Here is a 22,598-nt window from a genome sequence, read left to right as displayed (position 1 = left end):
GAATCCCTCTTTATAATGTGACATGAAGGATGGTTTAATAGTGAATTATTTACTTTAGTAATATGCGGTACATATAAAAAGTGTTTAGTTTTGTATAAGCTGCATCTGTTTTCTAATCGTAGGATGGCCTTCACCCTGTTATGTTAAGTTAAGCAGAGTAAGATTGGACCCATGGTTATTAATCCTTATAAATGCATACAAAGGACCTTGCTCTTCTTTAGAGATGTGATCAGCTTTCAAGTAAAAAAGCCAATCAACTCTTCCGCATTTCTGGAAGATGTCATGCTGCAGTGGTATATGTATTTAGACTCTGGGCTTAGTTTTAGCTTTCGGGGAATTAAATGGACCAATGGTTCTCAAACATTTCCATACTGTGACTGCACATTAACCATGAAAAAGGATTCGTGATCCTCCTCCCATCTAGGTGTAAAGGGATATCCCTTCATCTGACCTGTCTGTGACCTTCCAAGAGATGTCTTATATCTCTTGGAGGGGGAAGTGTGAGATGGGTCAGACTCACATTACCTGCCTAAATAGATTTTCCATACTATGCTTGTAAATCATCTGTTGATGATATATTATGCTCCATTTTCAAAAGTTTCTTTAAAGGGGCACCTGCCTCTGCCTTTATAATTTCAAAGATGACTCTGAAGATTCCATCGGAAGATAGTGAACCAAAAGGATTGCAACCAATATAATAACTGGCCTGTCTACACTGGGCCAAATTTTAGGTTCTCCAAATTGGATTTAAGAAGGACTCAAGCAATAATGGTCCACTGCATCTGGATGAATTTCATCCTATGGGTATAACTCAAACGTGAGTTAGGGAATCTGGACTGAAGTTTTTTCTTCAATATTTAGCTAGCTACTTTAGCACTTCTGGTCATTCTTAGCTAATTCTCCTATTCACATTGTTTTATTAAAGTAAATTTAGGAACTATCAGACCTGATAAAATTAGAAATCTACGTGTGTTTTTTTATTTAAGTTTCTCTGAAAATTCCCATCCTACGTATACAGACATTTTAGTATCATGGTAATGGTGTTTTGAATGGTGGGTTTTGTTTTTGGGTTGGTGTTGGTTTTGTTTGTTGGTTGGTTGGTTGGTTTTTAAGTAAATGAACTTAATTTCCTTTCAAGGAACAAAAATTGGGTAGCAATGAATTAAATGGAATCCATATAGCATGTACTGATAGGATTCTTAGGCCTTGATCCAGCAGAGAGTTAAGCACAAGTTTTATTGGAGTCAATGAGACTACTTATATTGTATAAAGTTCAGTGTGTAAGTTTCTGCAGGATTGGGACGTTAAATTTTGATTTAAGTCACTGGGTCCTTCAAACGTGTGTCTTGTTTCTGTATCTGTGCATATAATTTAGGATCACATCTGCATATAACAGACAAGTCCTTAGCTATAGTTGTCTCTCAAGATTTTAGAGGACACTGCATCTAAGTATTTTGATATGCATTATAATTTCATTCTTCATAGTTCAAAAAGGAGATGTGAGACCAGAAGCATGTGTCACTGATGCCTTATTAGGAGATATAAAGAAAGGCCTTCAGCTATGGAAAACTACAAGGAACAAGTCTGATCAAGAAATTGTTCCCAAAATCTCACTTACTGAAACTGGTAAGAGCACAGATCCAACTATTAAACAATGCTAAAAAAGATATAGGTTAGGATTTTCAATGAAGCCCAGGGGAGTTAGGATGCTTGCTCCCATTGAATTTCAAAGGGATTTAGATACCTGGATCTTTTAGGCTCCTATTGAAATTTCAGACATAAGTGATTTTACTTATGTTATTTGTTAAGCTTTATAATGGACAAGATTTTTTTTTCTCTGCTGCTTCATTTTTCTTTAGTTTCTGTTACTACAGCTTCCATTATCTGAAGTTACAGCCAATTGCATTGTTAAAGTACATCACACCAGCTTGCTTCAAGGAACTAGTCTGTATGTAATGTGGTGTGCGGAGATGCTGAAATTTTTATATTGCTTTAGTTAGTCAAGTAAGAAATATTATTTCCTATTATTTCTTTTGTGCCTTGTTAGTTAGAATTTTATAGGCACTAATTTAATTACATGTCTTGTATTGCCAGTATTGAGAAGAATATCTTTCATATAGAACTGTCTAATGACAAATGTAAGCAACACACAGCCACAATGGAGGACAGAGGGGAGGTTGATTTAAACATCCGGTGGTAACTTTTATTCATCTTCTTTTTATACAAAAACTAGTAGCAGAAAGTACAATGTCATTAAATTGATAAAAAGTGATACAGAAGTTCCACTGAATTACAAGGTCCTGTCCTGCTGTCTCTGTGCATTCAAACCAGCCACTGAATTCCAACAGCTGCAGAAGCAGACCCCGAGCCAGTTTTTTAAGTAGTGTTAATTTATCACGAGGGCCAAATTCTGCAGCTTTTTCTTGGGAAAAATTCCAATTGTCTTCAACAAGAAAGGACTTCAGTATTTGGTCCTTAAATATTAAACTCATAGATGTAAAAAATGTCATCTGCCTTCATTGGAGAAATGTGACTAATTGTCCACCCTTATCTGCTACTTACAATGGTGGAAGAATCGAAGCTGCAGGTGGAATCAGTTGAAAGGAAATGTTGTTGTGTTGCTTATGCCTTAATTGCTCTTTGATCATTGTCCTGTGATGATCAAGTGTAATACTGGTGGGAAAAGTACAAAGAATAAGATGCAGGAAACAAGACACAGAAAATGTATGTAATGCAAAATACAATCTGGACTGTTTATTAACGAGTATTTATTTTTAAAATAGGTATACACTGTATACATTGCATTTATTTTGGTTCTGGACATCCAACACTCTGATCATCTGAAGAAGTGGGATGTGCCCACGAAAGGTCACAATACCATCTACATATTTTGTTGGTCTTTAAAGTGCTACCAGACTATTTGTTGTTTTTTAAGGTTATACATTGTATTGTTATTCCGAAGTAACAGTCCACGTCTACACTACAAGCAGTTATTTCAACATAATGTCGAAACAATGTTGAGCTGGAGGACTTCTTACTCCAACTCCTGTAACTCTCATTGTACAAGGAGTAAGGGAAGTTGGAGGAAGAGTGCTCTTTCTTGGACTTCCTGCTGTGTAGAAAGTGCCAAAAGCCAAAATAAACTATTTTGATGTAAGCTACACAATTGACATAGCTCAAGTTGAGTAGCTTATTTCAGCTTTAGCCCTGCTGTTGAGATGTGCCCCAAAAGACACTTGTCCCAGGTAGACTCATATGATCCTCTCGCTCTCAGACTTAACTCTAGACTGCAGTCCCTTGGCACTAATTGTGATTATCTCCACAGCATGGGGACCCTGGAAGCACTCATTCTGTAGATTTTTCAACAGAGCCCCCTCTCTGTCAATTTATGTCCCTGTCAGAGTTCACTGGCAACATTCTGCACAGTCCATGGAAACTCATCTCCTTCCTTTTCCTCAGAATGTTTTTTAACTGTTCAATGTTTTTTTTATCTCTAGCCTCCCTGTCTGGTATAACAGCTGTGTCACTTCCGCCTAAAGCCTGGAAGCCTGCCATTCTTTGCTAAGTTCCCCCCAGTGTTTGCTGTGAGGCTGCTTATCTGAAAACATTGTGTTGCCTTCCTGTTTGTTCTGTCCAGTCCCCTATTAAGCATTCATACAAGAAAGTCAAGTAACCCCAATATACGTATTGACCCAGGTTACACATGATGATCATAAAATGGTTATATCTTAGTACATCTTTACATATCAGCTCCCTCTTTTTTTTCTTGAATGTGTTGACAGGATTAGTTAAGGGAGCTGTGATTTAAATAATTCATTAGGTTTTAGAGAGCTATCACCCCACAATTAATGGAGTCATGACTAGGTAACATGGAGCTAAAATACTGATTAGTGGTGGAGGATTTTGAGGAAAATGTCAGTGTAGACAAGATTGTGTATGCTTATAAAAGTAAATAATTAACATAAGAACATAAGAATTACCATACTGGGTCAGACCAAAGGCTCACTATACTGTCTTCTGACAGTGGCCAATGCCACTGTTAAAAGTCCTTGTCTTTATAACATCCTCTGGCCATGAGTTCCACTGGTTGACTGTGTGCTATGAAAAGGAAGAAAAGCTTCCTTTTGTTTTAAACCTGCTACCTATTAAATAGAACTATAAATACAGTAAGAATGTTGTAATTTCTATAGAAAGTGTGATGCTGCTATACGCGTCCCCAACTCAGATAAAGTCATGTGGGTCTCTGTGACCAAGGGGCATTCAGTATTCAGCATGCACGTGCACGCACGCACACGCACACACACACACACACACACACAGAACTTTATGTAGAATAGTGATAGAAATGTAGCCGTGTTAGTCTGGTGTAGCTGAAGCAAAATGCAGGACAATATAGCACTTTAAAGACTAACAAGATGGTTTATTAGATGATGAGCTTTCGTGGGCCAGACCCACTTTTGATCTGAGGAAGTGGGTCTGGCCCACGAAAGCTCGTCATCTAATAAACCATCTTGTTAGTCTTTAAAGTGCTACATAGTCCTGCAGAACTTTATGTATTGAGGCTGTTCACATGTTCTGTGCTTTTCCATCTGCCTTCCCCCTCAGTGACACAACCACATGTGCCTCAGCCTAGCCCGAGAGTATGTCCAGTGATACCCCCTGGTGCGCATGTGTGTGTGTGTGTGCGCGCGCGCCGTGGCACAGCCCCTGGTGCCTCAGGCGGGAGTGAGTGCGTGTGCGCGCGCCCAGTGACAACCCCGTGTGTGTGCCCCGTGCCGCTCTGGCTGGAGCCGGCTCCTTCCCCCGCCCCCCTCTCAGCGGCCCGCACGTCAGCGCGCCGCGCGGGGCGGACTCGGGCCGGCTATAGGGGGCAGCGCGCGGCTCCGCGCGGCGCTGAGCGAGCCAGGCAGGCCCCATGGCTGCCAGCCGGGCTTCCAACGGCCGCGCCACGCTCCCCGGCGGGGGGCTGAAGCGGGCGCGCAGCGAGCCGGGCGGCAGCCGCGTGACCGTGGTGCTGGGGGCGCAGTGGGGAGACGAAGGCAAAGGCAAGGTGGTTGACCTGCTGGCCACCGAGGCGGATATCGTCTGCCGGTGCCAGGTGGGTGCCGGGCGGCGGGGGCCGGGGCGGCAGCACGCAGGCTGCTGGCAGCCCGGCCCTGTGGCTCCCTGCTTTCCCCGATCGTGCCCTCCCTTGATTGCTTCTCCCCCCGCCGCTTCCCTGTTCTCTCCGCGCTGCCCTGCCCTCTGCCTTTTCCTTCCTCCTCGGGCGCCTGCCTAATGCTCCGCTGCCCGCCCCCTTTCTCGCTCCGCTTGTGTGTCTGTCCGATTTCTGCCTAATCCAGGGGGTCTCCAACACATGGGGCAGGGAAGGAGGCCCTCACCCTCGGGCAGCCGCAGCCCTGGAGCTGGGGAAAGTTGCCTCTTGCTCTTGCCACTGCAGGTCTGCACCTTCCGAATTCCCTTCACCCCCCTCTTCTTACCCCATTGCTCCCCTCCTACCTGCTGTTTTCCTCACCTCACTGACCCCTTCCCCCCTGCCCTTATTCCCTCCCCCCCTTTCCCAAGGTCACCACCTCGCCTTGCATCTTCTCTGGAATCCAGGCACCTTGTTAGTGGCAAGGTGCCTCCTCTGCTCCACAAATTAGGTAGAGGGCCCTTCATTCCCTGGTGTGCAGTTGCCTGGGCATGCACCTTAGAGGGAACTGTCCATGAATGGAGCTGGTGGGGACCTCCGGTGGTCTGCACACCACAGCCTGAGAAGCATTGACCTTCTCTCTGAGATCTCGCTTTACCATCTGTCTCTACAATTTCATTCTGCCATCTCTCTTTCTCCACCATCTCTCCCTGGCTTTTTACAGCTCACACTTTTTTCTCTCTCATCCTTCCCCCACATCTCCTTCCCTGTTTTACTTTCTCTCCCTTGTTGCCCTTGTGTTCCAGGAGAAGAGATGTGATTCTTCCCCTAGACACGGCTGGGAATCGCCCCCCTCCTCTGGTTGCAGATTGAAATGTCACTGGAAAAGAAAAAGCCCTGTACTATAAATATAAATAGCTGACCCTTCATGATAAGAGACACAAGATCCGGAGGTTCAGACAGGCATGGGCTGTGTCTGAGCAAGGCGTCTGCTGCCCTCTGACAGCAGCCCATCAGTTGGGGGTGGGGATACATGAAGCAAGTGTCAGATGACTGCCTCTTGGAGAAAAAGTTGCTGAAGGTGACCAGAGGACTAGAGCTGCTAGAATTTCCTGGTGGCTTGACCTTTCCCCTCCTTGCACTGTGTCCTCATGATTATGGATGTCTGCCCCTTTACAAAATTCATACATCTAGATTCTGCAGGCTCATATCTATAATTACATGTATCAAGCCCCAAAATCTTTTGTTTAGGAAAGGGGTGGGGAACTTCAGGCCAGGGGGCTGAGTGCAGCCCCTGCTTGCCTGGATCTGGGGAGTTTGCGTTGGCCCTCCAACCCATCCCCCTTCCCCTGCTGCCCTATCACGAGGACAGAGCACACAAAATCTAGGCTGGGACCCCCTAGGCTCTGGTTTAGAAGGAGAATATGGTGAATGTCTCTGTCAGGGACCACATCAATTAGAGGGTTTTTTGTCTCACTTGAGTGTGGCCCGAACCCAACATGTATTTTTCTGTGGGTCAGTGGCCCCCAACCCAAAAAAGGTTCCTTACTGCTGGTGTAGGGCTAGCAGCCATTTCTACTCAGCTGACCACTTGCACCTAATATCTCTTTACAGAATAAAATAACTGGAGTAATATTACAAGAAATTACTAACAACTTCAAAGATTGGTCACTAAAATCTTAGGTGTTTTCTTCTGTTTTGCCAAAATGTATTTTGGATGGACAGGTCTTGTTCTCTACAGAGCTGCTTGAAACTGCTATTTGAAATAGAACATAGATATTGAAAATAGAGAAAGGAAGTAGCTGCTTGAAATATTTGTGTGTGGTGGTAGAACTTCTTATGCTGCTGTGCTTATTCATTTCTCATTTGGTCTGAATACTAAATAGAATATATTTCAAAGAAGCTGAACACACAGAGTATTATTTAGCATAAATTAAAGAATTGTATCCAATATACATAATCTTAATTTCTTAAAAAAAAAAAGAAAATCTAAGCATGAATCATGAAAGTGCTTATCTAAATATAGATTTTAATGCTTGTTATCTAAGGAACAAGCTCTGTATAGATGGAAAGCTAGTCTCTTTCCAATAGAAGTTGGTTTAATAAAAATATTATGTCACCCAATTGTGTCTCTTATAAATAGTTATATAAATTGTATTCTGATTGTATTCATACAAGTTCAGATCACTTAACAGGTTCTATGAAAAGTTTGTTTTAAAAATGCATGAGGGCAAGCAGTGAAAACTCTGATATTCTTCAAACTGAGATAACATATTTAATTAGGAAATGTCCTTGTGGTTAAGTAAATAAACTTTGTCACAAGTTACATATTAAGAAAGTGACTAATGTATTTTCAGTTGGCATGGTAAGCTCCTGGATCTTGAATCACATTGGGAGGCTTTACCTACAGATGAAGATTAATGAACATGCATTCATCTGACTATCCTTAAGTTTACTGCACAGTTTTCTCTGAAATTTTATAGGCAACAGTGTATGCCATGCTTTTAGAACTACTTTAGGAAAGTGGGGCAGGGAATTGGCTTGAAAAGCTTAAGAGTGGATCTGGACAGACACTTTTAGGCCCCAATCCTGCAAACTCGTAAGCATGTGCTTAATTTTACTACTGTGAATAGTACCACCACAGATGGTAAAATAATTAAGCATATTGTATGTGTGTCTGGAAGATTTGAGCCTTAATGGGTGGTAGTTCAAGGAAGACTAATCATTTTGGAAGGAAAAAATAAAATATAGTTGAGTGGCAGAAAAGTAGAAATAACAGCTAATGTGCTTTCACTTCAGAGTGGTCTCTTTTCTGAATAAAATATTCAAAATGTTAATCTGTATTACAAACTTGTCATTTAGATAACATTTTAAAAAGATGTCAACTTAATCATATATTGTAAATAAATCATAGTTTACTAGTAACACTATAGATAATTAAAATGGAAAGAATGTTAAAAATCCTGTTTAGTTTTGACTATTTTGTTTCTTTATTTGCATATGTCTAGGCATTGGCAATGAAAATCAAGGAAATCTTTTTCACTGTTGTTTATAGTCAGTTTCACATTCAAGGAGCCAGTCTTGTAAACATATAAGCATGTGTGTACTTACGAGAATTCAGTAAGGATTGCTTATAGCAGAAAAGTTATACATGTGTTTGCAGAGTCAGGGCCCAAGTTCTTAGAACGGTAACGTTTGGTTTGCAGGCTCTGGGTGTAGACAACTGAGACTTAGGTTGTTCAGGATTGCATCAGTAAATACAGGAAACAATTTGGAACAGAAGTTAATTTATCTCAACTAAATTTGGTCAATTTTAATTACGGCACAAAACTCTCATTAAAGTGATATTCAGTAGCTATTGCTGAATAACTTTAGCCCCCATCCCTGCCAGTAAAAAAGCCACTACACTCATGATTGCAGAGGAATGTTTAGTTCTTTTAAAACAGTTGATTCTGCTGTAGTTAAATCCATGTCCTGAGAACATATTTTCTTGTCTAAGGTTTGTAAAATATTTTCCATTCTATTTAATATAATTTAAATTTGGGGCCAAATTTGTGAGTTCAGGATCACTTTCAAAATAACAATTTAACAAATACATTGCCTGGATTCCAACTGGATTTTTCTCAAACATATAAGGATTTTTATTGTATGGATTTATCAGTTCAGATCTGTGACAGATACAGGTCTCAGCCAGGAGAACTAAAGTGGAAGTTACAAGGACTAAATAAAAAGTGGATAGCAGGCAGTCAGGAACTTTGAAGGTCAGTTGCAGAACATCCAGGGTATTGCTTTTCCATATCCACAAGGGAAATCTACAGTCATCCTGGTAGAAAAATTAGATTGTGCATTGGCCAGCTGGATTCTGCAATTATGGCTCTTTGCAATATTAGATTTCAAATGAATTAAGTCCCAAGCTTTTGGTCATGTTGTTTCAGGTGTGTTTATTTATGCATACTTCCTGAAAATCTCACTTTTACAGTAAGAAGAGCTAAAAACAATGAATTTTTAGTATTAAATTCTGACCCAATTGAAGTAACAAACCTTCCATTGAAGTTGGTTGTGCCAGGATTTTATCCCTATAGTTTGCAGAATACTGCAAATAAGTCTCTTCTAGTTTTAGTTCAGCAATTTTTTGCTTCATGAGAGATTGCTACCTAGCTATAATCATTGACAATTCTAGGGGACATGTTTTCAATTTCCCTTAATTAAAATGCCTTCCAGATATTTGGGCAAATCTTATTGTATATGCAAACCCAAAGAAGCATGCACAAAATTGCATTTTATGTACTGGTAAGTTTAAGAACTTTAACTACAATTAATTTTCACTGCTTTGGAAGTGCTGGGAGAGTGTAGGAGGAGTGGGGCCACCACTGGGTGAGAGGTGCAGGGCTCGAGAGGGACACAGAATGGGGAGCTTGGCTATAGGTGAGTGCTCTGCACACACTAATATTTCTCTCCGGATGCTCCAGCCACAGAGCACCCAGAGTCTGAATTATTTTATAATTACATGCATAGGGACAAATATAAATACTGTAGTTAAATTTCAGTCTAAAGTCATTGTGTTAGATTTCAGTTTGTACTGACTTAGGCTACATCTAGACTGCAGGCTTCTTTCAGAAGAAGTTTTCAGACAATCTCTTCCAGAAAAAAACTTCTTCCAAAAGAGAGCATCTGCACTGCCAAAGCACATCTGCTTTTTTGACAGATAGCGTCCATTCAGCATTGATGCTATCTCACATTTAAGATGCAATTACTATGGATGGAGTGGCCCAGGGCACCTGTGCTTTTTCCTCTTCCTTCAAAAGAACTCCCTCTTCCTCTTTTGGAAAAAGACTTCCTCATAGAAAGAAGTTTACCAATGTCAGGAAAAACCCCTCTGTTTGAATACCCCCCCCCCCCCCCCCAAAAAAAGAACACAATTGCAGTGTGGACATAAGTGAAGTTTTTTCAGAAAAATCGCTGTTTTTCCAAAAAATCTGTAGTGTAGTGTGGCAGGGTCTTCACTCAGGTCCCTGGATCTAGGGCACCTTGTGGTCCACAAATCAGCCAAAGAGCATTTTGGTGCAGTCACTCACGCTTTTATTGTTAGTTCCCACCACCTTCTATGTACAAAGCTTATAGTCAATTCAGCCAGCTCTTCCATCTGCCTGGGCACAAGCACACACTCAGCCACCCCTGGCTCCTTGCCCCCAGCTTCTTTCTGCTGCCTTATATAGCCCTCTGCTCATGAAGCCCACAGCTGTTTCTAATAGCCCTTCAGGCCTGGGCTTGCTCAGCTGTTTGCCATCAGCCTCTTTAGCCATGCTACAGTGGCAGAGCTTTGGCTTAGCCAGCAGTCTGTCACATGTAGACATAGCCTTAGCTAGTGTTTTTTATGTAGTCTGTTGTAAAACTTAGGCTAATATTTAAAAGTTGATGCACCCCAGGAAGACCTCTGAGTACCCCCAAAGGTACATGTACCTCTGGTTGAGAACCATTACTCTGCAGTCATGTTAAGAACAACAGGTTTTGTAATGCCATGGTGGAAAAAACTATTTTTTACGGAGAATATCTTTGTGGTCAGCAGTGAGCTGATTAGTAACATGGTTCTGGCTCTTTTTCTTGTTTTCAGGAGCGAGGCTGAATTCAAGGAAGCTAACAATACATTCTGATACTTTTCACCTACTATCCATTTTACACAGAGTTGTCGTGGATGTTGCATGATCATGAATGATGAGTGATGTAGTTGGCATCATCCTGGATAGAAAGAAGTTTGTGAGAAATTTTCTCATAGTTTGAGGCTACCTCTCAAAAAGGTGGACGCCATGAGGGATGCTGCCAGGAAGCAAATTGCTTGGACCCCCTCCAAGCAAGGTGTTGCCACCTACCTGAGTGGCTCCTTGGAGGGCAAATTTGGCAGATATGGGAGACTTTGGTTCACTCTGGAATGCTCCACACAACTCCTGGTGGAGCATTATCATCACCTGGACAGACAGAGCCAAGCTGGAGAGGGTCCTGAAGGATTCCCTCTACTGCCACTATGTCAAAAACATGAAACGGAAGCTGGACCAGGGCTAGGCCTTCAAGCTGACCTGCAGGTGGGATGCCAGCAATCACTTCCTCACCTGCAACAGCTTCACCCAGTTTGCAGACTGGAGGTTCATCCACTGGCTGCAGCTCAACTGTGTTCCATTGAATGGAGCTATAGGAATTGATATGAGAAAAAGCGGGATAAGCCCCTTTGTGTGGGGCTATGCCAACAAAATGCTCACCCACGTCCTGTGTAACTGCAAGCCCTGCTCCGAAGTCTGGAAGCTGTGATGCAACGCCATCCACAATCGCCTGGTGAGAATAACCTATCACCACAGGGGTAGATCACTGTGAACTCCTGGGACAGACAGCCAACTGTGAATGGACATCATCCACTGAGGACAGGAAGAAGATTATCATGAGGGATGCCAAAGAGCTCTTTGAAAACAGGACCCCGACTTTCAACTTTCCCAACTTGCCTGATCTTGCAAGCTGGAGAAATATGCCCCTCCAGCTGATACTCTGAGAACTAGAGGCTATGAGATCCAAACTTACACGCTGCTGATCGTTGGAGCCTTGGGTGCATTGGACTCTAGCAATGAAAGAGTGCTGAGAGAATTTGGAGTCTGTCATTGCTATGCTTAGCTAATGTGGCAGTTCATGGTGTCTTGAGTCCATGAGATGGTTGAGGGACATCTAAATAGAACACATAACCAAACATTGGCAATGCCAGAAGAGATGAGAGGTGCAGCCAGGAAAGAAACTCAGATACTTCCCCGGTGGATTGTATTTTCTAACAGATAGTCTACCCTAAATCTGACTTACTGAGTGACAGTCTCCACTCATTGATTTATTTGCTTCCCATCATCAGTTCTTTGTAAAACTTTCCATGAGTGGTGTACCTGAATACTTGATTACCAGTCTCGTTTGGATATTAACGAACTTTCACACTTAAATCTCAATTATTGCTGATTATATACTATAAGTATTGTATTACCTTTAAGCAAAACTTATATTTGTAGCTAATCCAAGCATGACATCCAGATGTCCAGAAGCTCTTTTTCTCAACCTGTGTACTACGTACATTTTTCTTATAATTTGCATCAATAAAATGTTTAAATGTGTTTTCACGCTGTGAAAATATTTGAAAATTCCAGCTGTGATGCATAACATGCCATTGGAGCTGTCAAAATTTGCTAGCTGACATTTTTTCCAACCAAAAAATATTTCTTTTATTTTGTCAAATAAGTTTCTCAGAATTATCATTTTCTAATTTAGGTATTTTGAAAAACTGAAAATGGTTGTTTAGTTTTCAGTTGCCCAAAACTTAAAATTGTTTACTGTTTTCAAATTTTAGCAACTAAACAATTTTTTCAGATCCAAACCTGACCTTCCATAACCCCAAAATAACTTGAAGAAAAAAATGTTGACAAACAATTTCACCATTTTTTATGTAGAGGAGATATGCGTTTTCATGATAAAAGAGCCTATATTGCTGATAAATCCTTCTCATGTTCATCTTTTAAAATAATTAAATATAATGGCACTTGTGGCACAGATTTCATAGCAGTACATTGGTACTGTAATAAAAGTTTATGCATCTCATTTCAGACTCAAAGGGTATGTCTACGCTACGGAATAAGGTTGAATTAAGATATGCAACTTCAGCTACATTAATTGTGTAGCTGAAGTGCCTTAACTTGACTTTTGGCGCTGTCCATACTGTAGGAAGTCAAAGGCAGAATGCTCTCCCTTTGATTTCCCTTATTCCTCGAGGAAGCGGAACTACTGGCATCGGCCGGAGTGTCCTTCTCCATTTGAATTAGTGTGTCTTCACTAGACTGGCTAATTCAAACCCTGAAAGTTTGACAGTGACAGCTTTGATCTTCCTTGTAGTGTAGACATACCCAATGACGTATAAAATTGATTCAACAATAGTGACTAGCTCAAGAAGGTGATAAGATTCACTCCTCTATTTGAGCCTGCTATTCCTTTCCCATCCATGCCAGCCAGTATACTTTGAGATCAATGACACTTCTAACTTCTGGATGTCTGGAAGCAAGGACTCTTAAAAGATTCCTGAAAAATAGCTGCAACCTGGCAGCTAATGTCGGAATTCCTTCAGGAGTGAGAAGTGGAGATGGAACTCCAGGGTAGGAAAGGTGGCTGCTGTAAGACTGAGCCCAGTTCCATAAGCAATGGGGAAAAGTTTCCAAAAATCTGTAGGTTACAAAAAATCTTCCACCACCGGGCAAGTACTTGAGCAGATCAAGCGTGACTACAAGGCTCTGGGAGTACGGGTGAAGGAGTTTGGAGCACAGGTGGTATTCTCTTTAGTCCTTCCTGTCAAAGGTAGGGGCCCAGGCACAGACAGGTGCATCCTGAAGGTGAATGCCTGGCTGCAAAGATGGTTTTGCCAGGAGGGCTTTGGCTTCCTTGACCACGGGATGCTGTTCCAAGAAGGACTGCTAAGTAGTCTTGGTGTTAACCTTTCGAGGAAGGGGAAGAAAGTATTTGGATTCACACTGGCTAACCTAGTGAGGAGGGCTTTAAACTAGGTTTAACGGGGGCAGGTGACCAGAGCCCACAGGTAAGTGGAAAAACATTGAGACCTGAGAGGTGGGTTGGAAATGGGAGGGAGCATGGGTTATAATAGCAGAGGTCAAGGAGGGACCAGGCAGAACTGGGGGGCAAAATCAAATCAGTATCTTAGATGCCTATATACAAATGCAAGAAGTATGGGAAATAAACAGGAAGAACTTGAAGTGCCAATAAATAAACACAACTATGACAGTATCACAGAGACCTGGTTGGATAATACACATAATTGGAATATTGGTATAGAAGGGTACATCTTGCTCAGGAAGAATAGGCAGGGAAAAAAGGGTGGAGGTGTTGCCTTGTATATTAAAAATGTACACACACGGACTGACGTAGAGATGGTTGTAGTAGACAGACTTGTGAGAGTCTCTGGATTAGGTTAAAAGGGATAAAAAACAAGGGTGGTGTCATAAAGGAGGCTTTAAAAAAAAAAAAAAAAAAAACTAACAATCATCCAAAGCACAGGATTTGGTGGTGATGGGGGACTTCAACTATCTAGACATACATTGGGAAACTAATACGGCAGGGCACAGATTATCTAATACATTTTTGGAAAGTATTGGAGATAATTTTTTTATTTCATAATGTTGAGAGAGCTACTGGGGGAAAGCTAGATTTGATTTTAACAAATACGGAGGAACTGGTTGAAAATTTCCAAGTGGAAGACAGCTTGGGTGAAAGTGATCATGAAATCATAGAGTTCATGATTCTAAAGAATGGTAGAAGGAAGAACAGCAAAATAGAGACAATGGATTTCAGGAAAGCAGATTTTAATAAACTCAGCTGGTAGGTAAGGTCCCAGCAAGGGAAGCAAGACTAAGGGTATGTCTACCCTGCAATGCTATTTTGGGATACCAGAGGTATCCCAGAATAGCTACCCTGCGTCCTTTGAATGCGTTTGCTATCGCAAAATATAGCTGATGCATTATTTTGGCATCCCTGTAAACCTTGTTGCATGATAGTTAAGGGATGTCTCAAAATAGTGTGTTATTTCAAAATTTGGTGCTGTGTAGATGCACCAAATTTCGAAATAGCCTATTTTGAAAAATAATCGAAATAAAATGCTCAATTGCATATCTTATTTCAAGCTAAGTGTGTAGTGTAGAGGCACCCTGAGAGGAAAAACAACTGAAGAAAGTTGGTAGTTTTTCAAAGGGACATTATCCAGGGCCCAAAAGCAAACTATTCCACTGTGTAGGAAAGGTAAGCTATGTTTACACTGCACTCTAAACTCAAAATAAGATACACAATTTGTGCTATGCAAATTGAGTACTTATTTTGAGTTTATTTTGAAATAGACTATTTCAAGAACCCCTTAACCCTTGTGGAATGAGGGTTACTGGGATGCTGAAACAGTGCGCCCGTTATTTCGAAAAATATTTTGAAATAATGGGTGGCTTGTGAAGACATGAGGTAACTATTTTGGGATACCACAGGTATCCTGAAATAGCTTTGATGTACTGTATAGACATACCCATAGAAAGTATGGCAAGAGACCACCAGGAGATCTTACATGATCTAAAAATCAAAAAGGAGTTGTGTAAAAAGTGAAACTAGGTGAAATTACAAAGCAGGAATATAAACAAATATCACAAGTATGCAGGGGCAAGATTAGAAAGTCTAAGGCACAAAATGAGTTAAATTTAGCTAGAGTCATAAAGGGAAACAAGAAGACATTCTAGAAATTATATTAGAAGCAAGAGGAAGTCCAAGGACAGGGGAAGCCCATTGCTTAGTGAAAAGGGAGAAACAGTAACATGAAACCTGGAAATGGCAGAGGTGCTTAATGACTTCTTTGTTTTGTCTTTCATCAAAAAGATTGATGGTAACAGGATGCATAGCATAGTGAGTGGTAGTGGAAATGGGATAGGTTTAGAAGTTAAAATAAAAAAATTAGTTAAAAATTACTTAGAAAATTTAGATATCTGCAAGTCACCAGGGCCTGATGAAATGCATCCTAGAATGCTCAAGGAGCTCATAGAGGACGTATATGAGCCTTTAGCTATCATCTTTGAAAAGTCATAGAAGTCAGGAGAGATACCAGAAAACTGGAAAAGGGCAAATATAGTGCCCATTTACAAAAAGGGAAATAAGAACAACCCAGGAACCTATAGACCTGTCAGTTTAACTTCCGTGCCAGGGAAAATAATGGAGCAAGTATTTAAAGACTTCATCTGCAAACATCTGGAAGATAATAAGGTGATAGATAACAGCCAGCATGGATTTGTAAAGAACAAATCATGTCAAACCAATCAGCTTTCTTTGCTAAGATAACAAGTCTTGTGGGTAAGGGAGAAGTGGTGGACATGGCATTTTAGTAAAGCATTTGATATGGTCTCCAACGACCTCCTTATCAATAAACTAGGCAAATACAACCTAAGTGGGGCTCCTGTAAGGTGGGTGCATAACTGGCTGGAGAACCATTCTCAGAGTAGTTATTAATGGTTCAGAGTCCTGCTGGAAGGGTATAACAATTAGAGTGCCACAGGAGTCTGTTTCGGGATCGGTTCTGTTCAATATCTTCATCAAGGATTTAGATATTGGTATAGAGAGTACGCTTAATAAATTTGCAGATGATACCAAGCTGGGAGGGGTTGCAAGTGCTTTGGAGGATAGGGTCATAATTCAAAATGATCTGGACAAACTAGAGAAATGGTCTGATGAAGTTTAATAATGACAAATGCAAAGTACTCCACTTAGGAGGTTTCACATATACTGAATGGGAAGTGACTGCCTAGGAAGGAGTACTGCAGAAAGGGATCTTGGGATCATAATGGTCCACAAGCTAAATACGAGTCAACAGTGTGACACTGTTGCCAAAAAAGCAAACATGATTCTGGGATGCATTAGTAGGAGTGCTGTGAACAAGGCACAAGAAGTGATTCTCCTGCTCTATTCTGCGCTGATTAGGCCTCACTTGGTGTATTGTGTCCAGTTTTGGGCACCACATTTCAAGAAAGATGTGGAGAAACTGGAGAGAGTCCAGAGAAGAGCAATAAAAATTAACAGTCTAGAAAACATAAGCCCAATTCTTTCAGCCTTTATTTACAGGTTATTTAGTTTAGAAAAGAGAAGATTAAGAGGGGACATGATAGTTGTTTTTAAGTACAGGCAGTCCCCGGGTTACATGGATCCGACTTACATCAGATCCCTACTTACAAACGGGGTGAGGCAACCCCACACTAGCTGCTTCCCCCCAGCAGACCAGGGAGACGCGGAGCGGCTTTTCTCAGCAGACACCTCAGCTTGAGAATAAAGGACTGAGGGAAGTGAGGTGCGGGAGAATAAAACTGAGCTCTGGAGAAATGTTTGGCTAGAGTTTCCTCTACAATATGTACCAGTTCCGACTTACATACAAATTCAACTTAAGAACAAACCTACAGTCCCTATCTTGTACGTAACCCGGGGACTGCCTGTATCTAAAAGGATGTTACAAAGAGGAGGGAGAAAAATTGTTCTCCTTGGCCTCTGAGGATAGGAGAAGAAGCAGTGGGCTTAAATTGCAGTAAGGAAGGTTTAGGTTGTACGTTAGGAAAAACTTCCTGCCTGTTAGGGTGGTTAAACACTGGAATAAATTGCCTTGGGGGAGGGAGGAGGGTGGAATCTCCATCCCTGGAGATATCTAAAAGCAGGTTGGATAGACATCTATCAGGGATGATCTAGACAGTGCTTGGTCCTGCCATGAGAGCAGGGGACTGGACTTGATGACCTCTTGAGTCCCTTCCAGTTCTAGTGTTCTGTGATTCTATGATTATTAGTTATTCTCCAGATATACAGGACAATTGTAGAGAAATCACCTGATTCTAAATCAGATTATTTTTCAGTTAGGAATTCTCTCTTCTTTACAGTAAAGAAAATGTCAGGCATGGGTAAACAGAGAGATTAGTGATGAAGGGAAAGTGTTGTAATTGAAATAGATAATATAAATCCCCAAAACTCTCATTATTTCTCAGTTGTGGCTCAGCAGTTTACAAACTCATTGTCAGAAGGGTTTGTGAACAACATATAAAGATAAAGTATATCAAATGTTATCAAGTGAATGTTGAAATGTTAACAGATAAAATGATCTAGGGGAAAGACTGGAATTGATATGTAAGGATTAGCAGGATCTGAACCCACCACACCCACACTGACCTGGCTACTCCCTGTAATTCTCAATCCACAGAAGTTTTAATACAAAAGGAAGTTCTACCTCAAGGGGGCTGATTGACAGTAGTTTTAGCCACCCCTTATTGGCTCCTTGTCCCTATATAAGCCCATGGAGCATATCAAGAAGTCTTTGTGTAACAATATGTATCTTTACTAGCTGTTCCTGATCTCCTGGTATTGATCTTGGCTTTGTCTTAGATTCTGCCTCCTGATTGACACCTGGAATCCCAACACAAATCCTGAGATCTGTTATTTACCCTCAGCCTGATTCTAGTTTGGTCCCATCTTAACTCTTGACATTGGTACTGGATGTGGCCCTTGGCTTCAGTTCCAGGATCCAAGACTACTGCTACTAATCCTGCCTTCCTTCATCCAGGATCTTAGTGGTTTGCATGGACCATCCTAAACCTGTGGAAAAATCTGTCCCTGTGAGGTATGGAAGTGCTGGATTGCCCCTTTCTCACTATGCTCCAACCAAGGGACCTTAGACGCATCTGAATGGAGTGACAGCATACAGGAAGAACTCCACATGTTGGGGTGTGCTTGTGTGAGAACCAAATGATGCAAGTACAGACCACCCAGATACTTGATGAAAATGCCATGTTATGGACTCAACTGGCACATTATGACACTAAGCACCAGATACTGTGAGAGCAGGTTGCCTTATTATGGGATGAGAACACTACTACAGGCACATGCTGTAACAGCATTCCTGAGTCAACGGTATCCCCCCCAGACTATTTTAATGGTGATACCAATAATTTAGGGGTTTTCTCAACCAATATTGCCGGCTGTTTCTTCTCTGCCTACAGTGGGCTTCACCCTAATGGAACAGAGCACAACATGGTCAAACTGTGACACTTTCCTACAGGCCGTCTTTTCTATTTTTTTATGACACCACCATGCCTGTTTGGTGGAAGAAGCCCTGCAAAAGCTAAGGCCAGAACAGAGGCTGCCTGTCTCCACCACCACCCAATTTTGCAGTTCGGCACCAATACAAATGAAGTAACCCAGCTCTATCAATTCCAGGGGAGATCACACGAAGAGATGCAGGGTGAGCTAGCTCATGGAGATACCAACCCTCAGAGATTCCTTTGTCAACCTTGTCATACACCTTGATAACAGTCTGTGAAAGCGAATAGAAGAGAGGAAGTGGCCTGCACTGTCACCTAGCTGATATACCCAGCAGGCTTACAATACTATTAAAATCCATGAAGGAGAAGGTGCCATCTTCTGTTAGCACTTGTTTTTTAGAGCTATACCCTGTAAAGAATTTAATCTTCATTTAAGGAATTGCACGCTATAAACATGTAAATTTAATTTCCTTAGCAATTCTAGTGTTTGTGGTGATATTTATCCCAAGTCATATCTTCATAGCAGCAATAAATATGTATAAGGTACATCATATCATTATAGAATTTAAAACAACATGGTGACAGCTATTTTAAACTTAAGCCTCTCCTTTGGGTACCAGCGAGATCATGTCAGGACCACCTGGATTATAAATACAGGATGAGGTCAGGTTTAAAGTTACCAAAGCTACTAAAAGAAGCCTAATTTTTTAAATATCCTTTATGAACTCTTCTAAATGTATTATCCAAATATAAGAAGAAAACAGCTGCAAATTTGTCCAGTGACATCTGTTTTGTTTCATTTATTGTGTGACTGGCTATTTGTAAAAGTTATCAAAAAAGCAGCATTCATGTTACAGGGATCATGTTACTCCCCACAGGAACATCACTACACTTCTGCAAAAGAGAAGGGCTAAAGAAGAGCAGACATTTTATGCCGTTCTGGTCTTAATTCCTCGGTTCTGGTGCTCTGCTCATTTTCACGAGGATGCCTGTTCTATGTAGGATTTTGAGTGAATGGGCTGTAGCAAACTTTGAATATGTTGCCTTCTTCCCATCTTCTACAGCCCAGTTTTGGTATTTTGTCCTAGGCAAAGAGGGCCTCTGTTTACAACGAAGAGGTATTTAATCGTACTAGTACAAAGTATAAAATACAGAGCTGCAGTAAAGGATATTAACTTAAGAAATATTTTACATATTCTTTCCGAGGCCAGAAGCTTTGCTCTCATCTTGAGCTCTGTGTGTGCCTATTTATTCATGCTCATGATTAGCTCATTAGGCTTTAGGCGATGAAAACATTTTGTTCTTATTTCAGGATCTTACAGTTTAAAAATATACACAAAATGAGGGCGTTGTCCACATTATGGCTTCTGTAAGACAAGCTCATTGCATGCACCAAGGTATCTTTCCATTCTACCCCACAAGCTACCTGTATATGACCCTCCCATACCTTCACAGGGAGGCCTAAACTTTAAAGGTGGAAAAGTTTTAAATAAAATTTCCTATTTGAAGATGGCAGCATATTTTATGAGGTAACCTAAGAGATTTCTTATACTGTGTCCTTTGTAGCCTAGGCACTAGAATACTGGGTGCTGAATATTTTTTAAAAATCTGTGTACCTATATATCCATGCCTTTAATAGGATCCTTACCATGGAGAGACTGTTAAGCATCTAATATAATGCAAAAATGTCCTTATTTAAGATGAGAAAATTAAACTGATCTAAACTTAAAAATGTCAGCCCAGCTCCATTGGATGGAAGTATGAAAAATCGCACCTTTGATTGAAGGCTTGTCTACACTTAAAACACTGCAGTGGCACACTACACTGCTGTAGTGCTGCTGTGAGGATGCCATCTACCCAGATGAGAGGTTCTCCCATTGATGTGACATTGTCTATACCCAGGGTATGTCTACACTTGCACCCTATTTTGAAATAGGGATGCAAATGAAGACATTCGAAATTGCAAATGAAGCTGAGATTTAAGTATTCTGTGCTTCATTTGCATATTTGCATTATGGCGCTATTTTGAAATAACAGACGCTGTTGAGATGTGGTTATTTTGAGAGAGAGCCCTTCTCTCGAAATAACCCTTATTCCTCATACAATGAGCTTTACCAGTTATTTTGAGAGAAGGGCTTTCTTTCGAAATAACCGTGTCTTAATAGCATCTGTTATTTTGAAATAGCGCTATTTCGAAATAGGGCCATAATGTGAATATGCAAATGAAGTGCAGGATATTTAAATCTCAGCTTCATTTGCAATTTTGAATGTCTTCATTTGCATCCCTATTTCGAAATTAGGTGCAAGTGTAGACATACCCCTAGGGATTAGGTTGGTTTAACTCTCACCCTTCAGCACCATAGCTCTACTGGCCTAATTTCCTAGTGTAGACCAGGCCTCAGATATGATGAAAGAAGACTTGTGTAAAAATAGCTAACATTGTTTAGGGATATGGCATTCTTGTACCAGCAGAAGAACTCTTTCTGTTGGTGTAGACTGAGTTTATCCTTGTGGGCTATCTTGGCATAGCTCTACTGTTATAGGTACCACAGTGTAGATCTATCCTCACTTAAAACAACTTCCCCTATACACTAAACTCTGTTTTCAGAATATGACATGCATCTCAGGCTGCATTAAATTTAGACCACATGACTGAAAAGGGACAAGTTTTAGAATGAAGAAGGTATGATTTTAGAGCAGCACAGGACTATTAAAAAAAGTTAGAGGAACCTATGGACTGGAATTTATTGAAATACCACATAACGTACAAATGAAAATAAGTAACATTACACACACACACACACACACACACACACACACACACACACACACACACACACTAATAATACATAAAAGTTCGTTAACATAAAATATCCTGGAAAAACTCTGCCGCATCCAGGGAACACATCTGCTCTTCTGACATTTTTTTGCAGAAGAGCAGATGTGCTTTTTTGGAGGCCCTGTAAACCTCTTTTCACGAGGAAGAAGGACTCTTCTGAAAGAGGAGGGTTTTCTGAAATTTGGCCCCGTGTAGTCAGGCCAAATTTCGGAAAAGCCTCTTCCAAAAAACAATCAGAAAAAGGTACGCAAATTGCAGAGTGCAATTTGCGTACCTTTTTCCAAAAAAGTAGTGTAGTGTTTAAACTAAGTCTTGAAACTACAGATATGTGAGTAGAACAGGGAACATTTCTGGGTCTGTGGAACTTCTCTATCCTGAGCATGTGTAACTACCTACCCTCTTAAACAATAACTTTCCAAACTTAACCCTGGGGAAGCAATCCTTTTCGCAGTTGCTCTGTAACACTTAGTAACCAAGTAATGTTTCACCAAGTGTTGTTTTTGTTTTTGGTGGTTAAAAAAATCACCCTTTTAAAACCATGATCTGATTCCTGTGTCCTAGGAAGTTCTGTGTGAACATGCCTAAGACTGCACAGCCATGCTACTAAGAGAAAGTTTTCAAGATCTAGGAATTATTAAAAAAGGGATAGAAAATAAGACAAAGAATATCTTACTGCCCCTATATAAAACTAACTTGAATATTGAATACAGATGTGGTCTGCTCACCGCAAAAAAGATATTTTGGCATTAGAAAAGGTTCAGAAAAGAGCAACTAAAATGATTAGGGGTTTGGAACGGGTCCCATATGAGGAGAGGCTAAAGAGACTGGGATTTTTCAGTTTAGAAAAGAGGAGATTGTGGGGGGTGGATATGATAGAGGTATATTAAATCATGAGTGGTGTGGAGAGGGTGAATAAAGAAAAGTTATTTACTAAGAACTAGAGGACACCAAATGAAATTAATGGGTAGCAGATTTAAAACTAGTAAAAGAAAGTTCTTCTTCACACAGTGCA

At 40.9% G+C, this 22,598-nt stretch overlaps 1 protein-coding gene across 1 annotated transcript in view; it reads left to right on the top strand.

Moving 5' to 3' along the window:
* Positions 1-4,833: 4,833 nt before the first annotated feature.
* ADSS1 (adenylosuccinate synthase 1) overlaps positions 4,834-22,598 on the top strand; it is a 37,302-nt gene continuing 19,537 nt past the window's right edge. The window contains exon 1 of the mRNA XM_006132418.4: positions 4,834-5,098. Coding sequence (XP_006132480.1) covers positions 4,916-5,098 — 183 coding nt within the window. The 5' untranslated portion in view covers positions 4,834-4,915. The remainder of the gene's footprint in view (positions 5,099-22,598) is intronic.

The sequence above is a fragment of the Pelodiscus sinensis genome, chromosome 4, assembly GCF_049634645.1.
Source record: "Pelodiscus sinensis isolate JC-2024 chromosome 4, ASM4963464v1, whole genome shotgun sequence".
In the NCBI taxonomy this organism is placed as follows: domain Eukaryota; kingdom Metazoa; phylum Chordata; order Testudines; family Trionychidae; genus Pelodiscus; species Pelodiscus sinensis.
This window is presented reverse-complemented; position numbering and strand designations above follow the sequence as displayed.